This window comes from Eubalaena glacialis, chromosome 5 (assembly GCF_028564815.1).
Source record: "Eubalaena glacialis isolate mEubGla1 chromosome 5, mEubGla1.1.hap2.+ XY, whole genome shotgun sequence".
NCBI lineage: Eukaryota > Metazoa > Chordata > Mammalia > Artiodactyla > Balaenidae > Eubalaena > Eubalaena glacialis.
In genome coordinates, this window is record NC_083720.1 from 14342418 (window position 1) to 14356871 (window position 14454).

The 14454-nt window shown below is 36.7% G+C and overlaps 1 protein-coding gene across 3 annotated transcripts in view; it reads right to left on the bottom strand.

Annotated features, from left to right (window-relative positions):
* The window catches only part of LARP1B (La ribonucleoprotein 1B), a 129802-nt gene that overhangs the window by 67727 nt on the left and 47621 nt on the right, over nt 1–14454 (bottom strand). Inside the window, exon 12 of one of the 3 annotated variants that reach the window (XM_061191982.1) lies at nt 2721–3103. The exons of 1 other annotated variant lie outside the window; for it this stretch is intronic. In XM_061191982.1, the coding sequence (XP_061047965.1) occupies nt 2882–3103 (222 nt within the window). In that variant the 3' untranslated portion in view covers nt 2721–2881. Of the gene's footprint in view, nt 1–2720; nt 3127–14454 lie in introns of those variants that run through there. One more of the 3 variants, XM_061191983.1, reaches the window with a different exon arrangement.

Here is a 14454-nt window from a genome sequence, read left to right on the forward strand (position 1 = left end):
GACCCAATCACCAAGATAGGAATCATAAACCGACTGGGGAGTTCTGTTTACTGTGAGGAGGAAAAGGAGCTAAAGAAGGGGGTTTTGAATGGAGAAATAATAAATTCAGTTTGGGGCATGTTGATTTTTAAAGAACTCTAGGACAAATATGATGAAATGTCCCAGGAGGCAGCTAGACACACTGCATCTGAAATTCAGGGTCAAAATCTAGTCTAGATATAAAAGAGTTGGGATTAAAACAGCATACAGTGGTGAATAAAGTCCTGAGTAGAAAGAGTGCTTAGAGAGAGCAGTTAGAGTAAGAATATAGAGTCTTAAGTCATAAGCCTAGGAATCTCTGACAATTAAGGAACAGACGATAAACGTAAATCTAACTGAAAAAGAATGGCTACAGAAGTAGAAGGGGGACGCCCCTGGTGGTCCAGTGGCTAAGACTCCGTGCTCCCAATGCAGGGGGCCCTGGTTCTATCCCTGGTTACGGAACTAAATCCCGCATGCTGCAACTAAAAAGATCACACGTGCTGCAACTAAAAGATCCCGCATGCCGCAACTAAGACCCATTGCAGCCAAATAAATAAATACTAAAAAAAAAAAAAAGAAAAATAGAAGGAAAAGTGAGAGAATGTGGTGTAATGGAAAAGCCAAAAAGTTTCAATAAGTTAACAGCTTTAAATACTCATGACCTAGTAAGATCTAGATAGGATCTTTTCCATCATTTTAAGAAATAAATCAAGAATAATCTTGGTACTGTCCTCCATTTTCCTGCATAATCCCTTTGGTCTAAAGCCTCCCTAGTAAAATTTCTGCAAAAGAAATAGCGTGTAGTCTCCCACTGCTCACCAGGAATCTCTGATTTTTCTAAGAACCGTTTTCTTCCATTCTACAAAAATGACTTAACTTTGTCACTCTCGACCCTTTCACCAGCCCCATAACCCTGACTCATTTCATTGAGAAAGGTAAAATCATGAGGAGGAAATTACTCTTATTTCTACCACAAAATCTACAAACCCATCTATACTCATGTTCTATTTCTTCCCTCCAGGTAAAGAACCAAAGCCTCTCCTTGAAAGGCCCATACCTCTCTCTGTATCAATTGTTCTCAACTAGGGGTGATTTTGCCCACATAACTCTCTTCAAGGTACATTTTTTAAAATTGTCATGGGGGTGGGATGCTTCTGACATCTAGTGGATAGAGGCCAGGGATGATGCTAACCATCCTTTGTTGCACAGGACAGCTTCCACGAAAAGAATTAGTATCTGGTTCAAGATGTCAATAGGGCCAAGGCTGACAAACCCTGATCCACAATGCTCTGAATCCTATCCAGTCTCACAGTCTCAAGAATTTAGCTCCATTTTCTACTCCCTTCTATATCTTCAACTCTCCCTTTCCACTGGACCATTCCCATAACCATGTAAAATGTTCCAGTACTTTCCAATCTTTAAAAATATATTAATAAACAAATACACACACACACACACACACACACACACACACACACAAACTTTGACTCATCTCCTTTCAGGTACTGCCACTTCTCCATTATACCAAGCTTCAATATTCATATTATTCAAAATAATATTCAATATTCATATATATTTGAATGCATTACATTCATATTTCCACTTGTCATTTCTTCAAATTTTTCCCCCAACTGTTCCACTGCGATAACTCAGCAAGTTTCTTCTTTCCTATTTATGATGCAGCTCATAACTAAATTCAATGGCCAATTATGGTAGTTATCTATTTATCTAGATTTTTTGGATTATCTCCATCCACACACCCTACTCTCATCAACATCATCATTATGAATTACCTGGAGATTGCATTTTCAATAGTCAGTCATGTCCACTACCACATTCCCAGCTCCCAGCACAGTGTGGCACAGGGCAGGCACTCAAGCATATGTTAATGAATGAATTCCTGGGAAAGAGTTAACTTACTATAAAGCTACCATAATTGAAGTATGTGTATTAAAATAAGGAACTGACTTGTACAAGGGGCTTTGGCTAGAATTTAAATAGTGAGGCAAAACCTGAAATTAGGTCTCCTAATTCACTTGTCTCTTCAGCAGGGAGAAGTCAAATCAAAACCATATCTAAAGGGAGAATGATGGGGCCTCATGCTGCCTGTGAGAGGAAAGCAATCTGAGGAAGTCTTTCAGAGTAAGGTATTAGGAGGAAGAATTAAAAGAGTTTTGCATTTTAAAATACACAACACAAAAGGACTAATTATGAAAATATCTGACACTGTGGCACCTGGGGAAGAAATCCACAGACTGTACTTTGATGTCACAATTTCTATGTAAAGCCTGAAGCTTCTGCATTGTCTTTAAATTCCTGGTCTCACCTCTATTTGCATCATTATTCCTGATCCCACATAACCATATGGCCTTTGTTCCTTCTCACACATGTCCAGTCTTTTACAGTTTTCAAAGGTCTTTAAAATTCAGTGAGGTAGGGTTTCCATGGTGGCGCAGTGGTTGAGAATCTGCCTGCCAATGCAGGGGTCACGGGTTTGAGCCCTGGTCTGGGAAGATCCCACATGCCACAGAGCAACTGGGCCCGTGAGCCACAGCTACTGAGCCTGCGCGTCTGGAGCCTGTGCTCCGCAACAAGAGAGGCCACGATAGTGAGAGGCCCCAGCACCGCGATGAAGAGTGGCCCCCGCTCTCCACAACTAGAGAAAGCCCTCGCACAGAAACGAAGACCCAACACAGCCATAAATAAATAAATAAATTTATTTTTTAAAAAACCAAAAAAAAAACCCAAAAAAACTCAGTGAGGTAGAGAAGACAAGAATGATCCCCATCTGAGGTTCAGAGAAGTTAGTTTTTGGTCCAGAATTGCACTCAGTGGAACTTGCACACAAGTTGACTCCTGGTCAGGAATAGGCCCCAGCTTTGCCAGAGAGGTTCTCAAGTTGGTGTTCTTCTCTGTGAGAAGAGGAACAGCTCAAGTGGTGGTGGTGACTCTCAGCTTGCCAAGTCAGTATGATGTCATGTCTCTGTCTGCCAGGTGAGGATGTGGCATCTTCTGGTGAATTTGTACACCATTTCCAGCTACATACCAAAGACTTCACCACAACTGAAGTTCCTCTCACCATCTGCAACAAACACAAAGGCCTGCCTGCATTTGTAAGGGAAATGCAGCAGGAGACAGCAAAGTAGTCAGCAAAGTCAGAGTGAATAACAGCCATCAGGTCTCCCAAGGCCTGAGGACTCCACAAATTCAGAATAGGTCAAGGCAGAAGAGAGCCCACCTCCAGTCTACCCTCTCAACAATGAGCCTGCTGATGGTCTCAATCATCCAGCAGCTGGGTATGTTCTGTCATACAATATAAAGCCAGGAAAGCCAAGGAGAACTCAGGGAATTGACACTTAGGCCAGCAGTGATAACTTCACATAATACTCTAAGAAGTACTAGACAAAGCTGACATACTGCAAAATAGCAAATGCGATGAGCCTAAAGATGAGATTGACTGACCAATGTGATTCAAAAGCTTCCAATTTGAAGGTTCTTCCTGAAATGCTAGAAACAAAGGCATGAGTATATTTAGGTTTCCACACAATCAACTCGGACAGAAGGTACAATGAGTGAAGAACTGCTTGTAATGTTTTTTCTCCTTTGTTCTGCAGGTTCAAACTAAAAATTTCTCATTAGGGAGAGGCATCACGACAGATAGTAGACTGGACAATTCTTGAGCCTCACAAGCCCAGAAGCCAGCCAGCAATGAGTGACAAGATGCCGAGTCCCAGCAGCACATCTCTTAGATGGAAGTCCTATCTGTATGTCCCCTGTTAATAAAGCCTTCAACAATGTACAGCTTTGCAACACCACCCCAAGCAGACCACTGGACAAGAAGACAAATAGCTGTATACAAAAAACAAAAACAGGTTCAACCTTACACCTGAAAATAACACAATATTGTGAATCAACTATACGTCAATAAAAAAACATTTTTAAGTATTTAAAAAAAAAAAAAGTTCACCCTAATCTTTATTTTAGCCCAAGAACAGCCCTGCAGCTCCAAGAAGTGAGTAACTCATCTCTGGCTTACCTCTTCTTGTCCCACACATTCCCCTTCATGCTAGCCTGTTCTTAGTATTGTCATGAAATATGCCACATAGGAAAACGTATTAAACATACCTGTGCAACTTGTTTAGAAAACTAATATGTAAAATAAATAAATAAATTGAAATGAAAATTTTAAAAAAAGAAAACTAATATGTAAAAACTACTAGAAACACAACACTGTTAGTATATTGAAACCCTGTGTATTCTACTCCGCACAAAAACAACCCAAATCCTGACTTATGTGATAATTATTCCTGCCTTTTTCTTTACAGTATTACTTTCTATGTATGCTTGTACACATTTCAAAAATACATAGATCCTTTCATGGTTGTTTTATACTATTAGAAAATGAAATCTCATTCATATTTTCATGAATTTCTCATTCATGTTCTCTTCAGGTATTAGTATCAAGGTTATGCTCTTCTCATAAAATGAGTCAAGTATTCCCTTTTTTACCTCAGTCAATTCAACAAATATTTGAATACTTATTAGCTCTATTCACTGCAAACTTGTTCATGGCTGGAATTATTCCAATTTTAGAAGAACTTGCTAATAAAATTAAGTTAAATCTTGGAGTCTGAAGATTATTTAAAATGATCTATAGCAACTTTCTTTTCCAGTCAGTTTTGGTTAACATATATTTTTCTAGAAACTTTTCCCTTATCTAAATGTTCAAATCATTGGTCTGAAATACCTACTAAAAGTTCTCCATAGGGGCTTCCCTGGTGGCGCAGTGGTTGAGAAGCTGCCTGCCAATGCAGGGGACACGGGTTCGAGCCCTGGTCTGGGAAGATCCCACATGCCACGGAGCAACTGGGCCCGTGAGCCACAATTACTGAGCCTGCGCATCTGGAGCCTGTGCTCCGCAGCAAGAGGCCGCGATAGTGAGAGGCCCGCGCACTGTGATGAAGAGTGGCCCCTGCTTGCCACAACTAGAGAAAGCCCTCGCACAGAAACGAAGACCCAACACAGCCATAAATAAATTAATTAAAAAAAAAAAAAAGTTCTCCATAATCAGTAATTACACCATTATTTTCACTGCAGCTAAAATATGCACATTTTCCTCTATTTTGTCTTCCTAAGTATAATTTTGGTCTTTTCAAAGAATTATGTGTTGGTATGATTAATCCTCTCTTAGATCTAATTAATTAAATTATTTCTTTCCATATACTTTTATGGAAGTTTATTTTGCTAATTCTTCTTCTAACTTCTTGAGAACTTTCTAACTTCTAGCTTCATAAAAGCTACAGTAGATTCTATTATTGCTCAGAGCCCAGATTTCCTAAATTAAAGGATTATGTACATCTACCCATTGTAATTACCTTTCGTCTCCTTTGAGCATATACAACTCTGGCCCATATACAACACTTACCCACGTGATTTGCTTTAGCCAACGGAATGTGAGCAAATATACATAAAACACACCTAAGCAGCAATTTTGAAAACAATTATACACTTTAGCTCATCCTCTTGTTCACCCCATCTGCTATATGAATGAATGAGCAAGTACTGTATACGGGCTGCTTTTTCAGTATGAATACCAACCAAACAGAACCAAACACACACACACACACAGAGTTGTAGCAGCCAACCCAGTCACTGCCAAGCAGTGTGAGAAATTCTTTACTTTAAGCCGTTGAGACTGGGGTGGGGGTCGGGGGAGGATTTTTATACAGCAAAGATAATAGTGGTGATTGGTTTATTAATTTCAAGCATTTTACCTAATATTTGCATTTAAGCCTCTCTCTCTAGGTGCACCTTTAAAATTCAGCTAACATTCCACTTAGATTTTCTAATTTCCACTATGATTTCTTCTTTGGTGAGTTATTTAAAATATACTTTTGTTCCAAAACACACGGGGTTTTATTTCCATTGTTAAACACTAAATTAATTCCACTATTAATGTGTTTTATGTATTATCAATGCTTAAAAATTTGCTTTATAAAATAGGTCAAAGTAGTATAGATATCTTCAAAAAGAACATGTACTCTGCAGTTGCTAGGTACAGAGTTGTTTCTCAAATTATTCTCAGTTTTTAAATTATTTGATCATTCCTTATTTAGTTAGGGGGTAAATTACATCACTATGACTGGATTTGTTCTATCAACTTTTGCTTCACATATTCGAATATTTTGTATTAAATACATCAAATATTAAGTTATACTTTCTGATGAATTTCTTCACTTTTAATCATTACAAAAGGACACTCTTTAGCACTAGTAATGCTTTTTGTCTTCAAGTCTACTTTGTAAGCCTATTCTGTCTGATATAAATATATGTACTACAGCTTTTTTTCTTTACTTTTTATTTATTTGGTAAATGGCTGGGTTTCTTTTATAATTTTTATTTTTAATTGGGATAAAAAAGCAAATAACAAAATTCACCATCTTAACCATCTTTAAGTGTATAGTTCTGTAGTGTTAAGTATACCCACATTGTTGTGCAACAGATACCCAAATTTTTTTATTAAGCAAAACTGAAACTCTATCCTATTAAAACAACTCCCCATTTCCCCCACCCCATAACCACCACTCTGTTTCTATGAATTTTAATACTTCTGTACTTCATATAAGTGGAATCATACACTATGTCTTTGGGACTTGCTTATTTCATTTAGCATGTCCTGAAAGACTATCAGTGATGTATGTAGCATGTGGCAGATGCCCATTCTTCTGAAAGCTGAATAATATTCCATCGCACATAAACACCACCATTTTGTTTATCCATTCATCTGATAATGGACATTTGTGTCGTTTTCACTTTTTAGCTATTGTGAATACTGCTGCTATAAACATGCAAATATCTCTTTAGTTTTCTAACTGCCATACTGTTTCCCACAGCAGCTATACTATTTTATGTTTCCAACACCAATGCAAGGTTTCAATTTCTCCACGTCCTCTCCAACAAATGTTATTTTCTGTGTTTTGCTTTTTATTTTGAAAGTAGCCATCCTAATGAGTTTGAGGTGATAACCCATTTGATTCTGATTTGCATTTCTCCAATGAGTAATGATGTTGAGCATACTTTCATGTGCTTATTGGCCATTTGTATATCATCTTTGGAAAAATGTCTATTCGAGTCCTTTGTCCATTTTCTAAATTGAGTTATTTTGTTGAGTTGTTGGGTTTCTTTATATATTCAAGAACATTAACACCTTATCAGTTATGATAAGCAAATATTTTGTCCTATTTTGCAGGCTGTCTGTTCACCCTGTTTTGTGTCTGTTCATACACATAAGCTTTTGATTTTCATGAATTCCAACTTGTCTATTTTTTTTAACATGTGCTTTTGGTGTTATATCCAAGAAATCACTGCCAAATCAAATGTCATGAGGCTTCACTCCCATGTTTTCTTCTAAGAGTTTTGGGTTTTAGGTTGAAGTCTTTAATCTGTTATTAAAATTTTTATGCATATGGTGTTAAAGTAAGGGTCCATCTTCATTCTTTCGCATGTGAATACTCAGTTTCCCCAACACCATTTGTTGAAGAAGTTGTCCTTTCCCCATTGAGTGGTCTTGACATTCAAGTTCTGGGCTCTATAATTCCATTTGTCTATGTCTATCTTTATGCCAGCAATACACTGTTTTAATTACGGGAGTTTTGCAATGTGTTTTGAAATCAGCAGCATGAGATTTCCAACTTTATTTCCTCTTTTTAAAGATTGTTTTTGGTTCTTCATGGTCCCATGAGATTCCATATAAATTTCATTATCCATTATCCTATTTCTGCAAAAAATGCCATTGGGACTTTGATAGGGATTGCACTGAATCTGTAGATCACTTTGGGTAGTACTGACTTCCAATCCATGTACACAGGATGTCTTTCCTTTTACTTGTTTAAAAATCATTTTATTAAGATATAGTTCACATGTGGTACAATCTACCCCAGTGTACAATTGTTTTTAGTTTACACATGCAACCATCATCACAATCAATATTACAACATTTTCATCACTCCAAAAAGAAACCCAGTACCCACTAGCAGTCACTATTTTCTCCACCCATCCCAAACCCCACTTTAGGTAGCCACCAATCTAATTTCTCTCTGTTCTGGACATTTCAGATAAACAGAATCATATAATATGTGGTACCTTGTGACTGGCTTCTTTTACTTACCATGATGTTTTCATATAGCATGTATCAGTAAATTCACTTTTTTCTATTGCCAAATAATATTCCATTGTATGGCTATACCACCTTTTATTTATCCATTCATCAGCTGACGAACATTTGAGTTCTTTCCACTTTCATGATGCTGCAAGGAAGACTTGTGTACAAGTTTTTGTGTGGACATATGTTGTCATTTCTCTCATGTATATACCTAGGAGTGGCATTCCTGGGTCATATAATAACTGTTTAACATTTTGAGAACTGCCAAATTGCTTTCCAAAACAGTTGGACCATTTTACATCCTTACCAGTAGTCCACGAGGATTCATATTTCCCCCATCATCACCAGCAATTGTGAGTATATATTTTTTATTGTGGTCATCCTAGTAGGTATGGGTGGCACCTCATTGTGATCATGATTTTTCACTTCACTTCCCTGACGGCTAATGATGTCAACTAAGTTTCCATGGGCTTATTGGCCATTTGTATATCTTCTTTGGAGAAATATCTATTCATTTTCTTTGCTCATTTTATAACTGGGTTATTTGCCCTTTTTATTATTGAGTTGTAAGAGTTTTTTACATATTAAAAATGCAACTCCTTTATTAAATATGATTTGCAAATATTTTCTCCTAACCTGTTTTTTTCAGTACACTATGTTTTAGAACAGTTTTACCTTCACAGCAAAATTATATGAAACTAGAGTTCTCATATACCCTATAACCTCCCCCACACACAGCCTGCCCACTATCAACAACCTGCACCAAGCGTTACATTTGTTACAATCAGTGAACCTACAACGACACATCACCAAAAGTCCATAATTTACATGGGTTTCACTCAGTGTTGTACTTCCCATGGGTTTTGATATATGGATGGATATAATGATGGATAATGACATATCCATCATTATAATATTATCATACCAAAAAAATCTCACTGCCCTAAAAATCGTCTGTTCTGCCTATTCATCCCTCCCTCCCCTCAACCCCTAGAAACCACTAGTTTTATTATCTCCATCATTTTCCTTTTCCAGAACATTGACTAGTTGGAATCACCCAGTATGCAGCCTTTTCAGATTGGACCTTTTCACTTAGTAACATGCATTTAAGGTTCCTGCATGTCTTTTCATGGTCTGATAGCTCGTTTCTTTTTACCACTAAATAATATTTCATTGTCTGGATATACCACAGTTTATTTATCCATCTGCCTACTGGAGGATGTCCTGGTTGCTTCCAAGTTTTGGCAATTATGAATAAAGCTGCTTTAAACATCCATGTGCAGGTTTTTGTGTGGACAAAAGATTGTCCACACAATCTAGATTGTATGGTAAGAGTATGTTTAGTTTTGTAAGAAACTTCCAAACTGTCTTCCAAGGTGGCTGTACCATTTTGCATTCCTATCTCCAATGAATGAGGGTTACTCCACATTCTCAGCAGCATTTATTAGCGTTGTCAGTGTTCTAAATGTTGGCCATTCTAATAGGCGTGTAGTAGAATCTCACTGTTGTCTTACTTTGCAATTCCCTGATGATATATGGATGTGGAGTATCTTTTCGTATTCTTATTTGCCATTTGTGTATCTTCTTTGGTGAGATGTCTGTTCAGATCTTTGGTCCATTTTTTATTCAGGTTGTTTTCATATTGTTGATTTTAAGAGTTCTTTGTATATCTTGGACTATAGTCCTTTATCAGATGTGTGTTTTACTAATATTTTCTACCATTCCGTAGCTTGGCTTCTCATTCTTGACAGTGCCATTCACACAGCAAAAGTTTTCCATTTTAATGAAACCCAACTTATTAAAAGTCATTGCTCAACCCAAGATCATCTAGATTTTATCTTATATTACTTTCTAGGAGTTTTATAGTTTTGTGTTTCACATTTCAGCCTGTGATCCATTTTTAGTTAATTTTTGTGAAGGGAGTAAGGTCAGTGTCTAGATTCATTTTTTTTCATGTGGATGTCCAGTTGTTCCATCACAATTTGTTGAAAAGACTCTATGTTCTCCATTTTATTGCCTTTGCTCCTTTGCCAAAGATCAGTTTATTTTTAGAGGTCATTTCTGGGTTCTCTATTCTGTTCCATTGATCTATTTGTCTGTTATTTCACCAATATCACACTGTCTTGATCACCATAGCATTATAGTAACTCTTGAAGTTGGATATTATCAGTCCTCTGACTTATCTTCTCCTTCAATATTGTATGGGTTATTCTGGGTCTTTTGCTTCTCCATAAAATTTTAGAATCAGTTGGTCAATATCCACAAAATAAATTCCTAGAATCTTGATTGGGATTGCATTGGATCTATAGATCAATTTGGGAAAACTGACAATATTGAGTCTCTCTTCTTGTCTATGAATACAGAAGCTCTCTCATTTATTTAGTTCTTTGATTTCTTTCATCAGAGTTATGGTATTCCTCACATAGACCTTGTACATATTTTCTTAGATTTATACCTCAGTTATTTCATTTTGGGGGGTGCTAATGTAAATGGTTTTTTTGGGGGGGTCCATCTTCTGGTGTCCTTTGAAGTACAAAATTTTTAATTTTTTGATAATATCAAAATTATTTTTTCCTCCTGTTGCTTGTGCTATTGGTGTCATATAAGAAACCACTGTCAAATACAAAGATTTTCTTCTATGTTTTCCTCTAAGAGTTTTGCAGTTTTTGCTCTTATATTTATGTGTTTAATTTATTTTGAATTAATTTTTGTGCATGGTGAGTTAGGGTGGTGTCTAATTTATTCTTCTGTATATGGATATCTACTTGTCCCAAGACCATTTGTTGAAAAGACTATTCTTTCCCTATTGAATGGCTTTTTAGGCACCTTTGCTGGAAGCTGGTTGACCACAGACACATAGGTGAATTTCCCAACTCTCAATTCTCTTCCATTGATCTGTATGTCTATCCTTACACTAGTATCAACACTGCCTTAATGTAAGTACTGTGTATGAATCCTTCAACTTTGTTCTCTTTCAAGATTGTTTTGGCTATTCTGGGTCCCTTGAATTTACATACGAATTTCAGATCAGCTTGTCAATTTCTGCAAAGAAGCCAGTTAGGATACTGACAGGGACTACACTGAATCTGTAGATTGATTTTGGATTATTACTATTTTATGGTATGTATTTTTTCAGCCTTTTAATTTCAATCTTTTGGCTTCCTTATCTTTTTGATGTGTCACGTGTAAATAACATAACTGGTTGTATTTGCATATATTCTGACAATATTCATTTTTGCTACTTAAATATTTGGGTTTCAATTTACTACCTCATTTTTGTGCTGGAAGATTCCTTCCCCTTTATTCTTGTCTTATTCCATATTTTCCCTTTCTCCTAGTTTCAAGATTATTCCTTCTAATCTTATTTTTAACTGGGTATCCTTCAAATGGCAAAATGAAAACTTTTAAAACTAAAAATAATCAATTATCTTCTTTCCAAACACAAAAGTACCTTTAAATACGATTTATTCATTGCTCTCTCCCAGTTTGTGTTAATGTTATATTAGATCTGTGAGACACAGTTATTGTTTTATACAGTTAATATTTATTCAGATTTATTCACATATTTATCACTTGCTTTGCTCTATACTCCTTTCTGTATCTCTGGCACCTGGAATCACTTTTATTCCAATTTTGGAAATTCCTTTGACGAACTGCAATTTCTTTCATTATATTTCACTCTCTTACTTGAAAGATATTTTTGCAAGGCACACAATTATAGGTTGGTAGTTATTTTCCCGTGTTATATTAACACCATTGTTCCATTGTCTGTTGCATTCAAATGTTACTGGTGAGAAGTCAGCTATCAGTTAGCTGTCCAGTCACTCTTCTTTCTTTGAAAGTAACCGCCTTTCTTCCCTGGCTGCTCCACTCTGGTACCTCTCTGCAGTTCAGAAAAAGTCCTAGGTATTACCTATTAAAATACTGACTCTGTTCCATTTTCTCTCTTTTCCTTCTGGAACTCTGAATAAATATCTATCTTAGACCATGTTTATCACTCTATATTCCACTTGCTTTTTACTTTTCTCAAAAAGATTTATAATAAAATCCACTAGATGTTAAATTATACAACTTGATTTGAAATACACCAAATAATAGCAAAGACTGTCTACAATACCATTCTATACCTTCTTTCATATATTCTCTCTCTTTATCTCTCTATGCTGATTTCTGAATATCTTCTTGTAAACTGTCTTCCAATTCACTGATTCTTTAATTGTATCTAATCTGCTGTTAATCCCTTCAATTAACTGAGTTCTTAATTTCAGCCTTAACTGTTTTTATTCCAGAAGTTCTAGAAAGGTTGTTCTTTAGAATTTATTTTTCTTTAAACACAGTAAGCAAAGTTACTCTATACTATGTTTAATAATCCTACTATCTAAAATTTTTCAGGGTATGGTCTTACTGTCTGTTACTTTTGCTCATTCTCACATGCAGTACCTTATTTCCTTGTTTGCTTATTAACTTTGTGAGCTGCTCACTTTCTTTTCTTTTTTTTTTAAATTAATTAATTAATTTATTTATTTTTGGCTGCATTGGGTCTTTGTTGCTGTGCTCGGGCTTCCTCCAGCTGCAGCGAGCAGGGGCTACTCTTCATTGCAATGCATGGGCTTCTCATTGCGGTGGCTCCTCTTGTTGTGGAGCACAGGCTCTAGGCACGCAGGCTTCAGTAGCTGCGGCACGTGGGCTCAGTTGCTGTGGCTCACAGGCTCTAGAACGCAGGCTCAGTAGTTGTGGTTCACGGGCTTAGTTGCTCCGTGGCATGTGGGATCTTCCCAGACCAGGGCTCAAACCCGTGTCCCCTGCACTGGCAGGCGGTTTCTTAACCAGGGAAGCCTAAGCTGCTCACTTTCATTACAAAATAATTTGAGCAAATTCTTTGAGGCCTAGGATAAAGATGAATGTCTTCACAAAAAAGTTAGATTTGCTTCTGCTAATTTCTGGGAAATAAACAGGCCACGATCACTTTAAATTTATGACTAGTAGTTACTCTAGTCACCCATATAGTGTGAATTTGGGGTGCATGATTATAACTTCTAAGCCAGTTTTTTTCTCCTTATTCTGCTTAGCACAACTAAGGAAATATGCTTTGTGGTCCCATAGAGGTGAAGATGAGAAAGCAGTTAAGTTCTCTTTCCCTAGGGTATTTTCCTTAGGTACCAATTCAATGGGAAAAGGACTCCTGTTGGAATCCCTGACTTTGACTGGGCCATGGGTTTGTCTTTTACCCCTATATTTTGGGTGGCTTTTGCAAAGCTGAACTTCTCAAACTACCCAAATTCCAAAATGGTCTCCCAGGCAAAACTGGTTTCAACACTCTACTTCTCTATGGTTTTATTCTGATAATAACTTACCTTGTAGATCTTCAAGAATTTTAAGTAGATATTTTCTCATTTATTAAAATGTCATTTTAGTTGTCTTCAGTAATAACGACATGTCAGAAACAGAAGGCCTACACCTACTCTTTGGTACAGTTCAACACAGCTTCTGGATTCAGCAAAACTCCCTTCACAAAGTCAGAAATGATCAACAAACAACCCTGCCAATTTGGTATTCTTTTAATTTATACCTAAACTCAATCTGTCCAGCTTCTGACACATCTGATTATTCTTTCCTCTTGAAGACAGTGTTTGGCTTCCACACCAGTTTCCTATACAACTCCTAAATGATCACTCCTCAGGGCTCAGACCTGGGTCTTCTAAATTCTACATTTCCTCTGCCACCAATTTATCTTAAATTACCAACATACATCTCCTGGACTACTTTAATAGCCTCCCAACTGGATTTCTTCTGCCACTCTTGTCCCCATCTAATCCGTTCTCTGCCATAGTAACCAGTGATACTTTAAAAATAAAAATTAGATCACATCCTGTTGGCCTGTATAAAATTCTTCAAGGTACTGCATCTGAACTTTAGGTAAGTTCCAAACTATTTAACATGGCCCACATGTTACCTTCTATGATCAGATGCATGTCTATATATCTATAACTGTTCTCTTACATAAATACTATCAACAGACCTTTTTTCAGTTCCTCAAATATACCAAATTCTTTCCCATCTCAGATCCTTACACCTGCTAGTCCCTTTTCCTAGAATATGGTTTATCTGTTATTTGCATGGTTCATTCTTACTCATAGTTCCTATCTCACTATAACTGTGACTTTCTCACAGGCATTCCCTTATAGCCTAATCCAATAGCATCTTGTTCTTTTCACATTTATCATAATTTGTGATCAAGTACTTATTGCAGCTTATTTTAATGTCTATCGCCC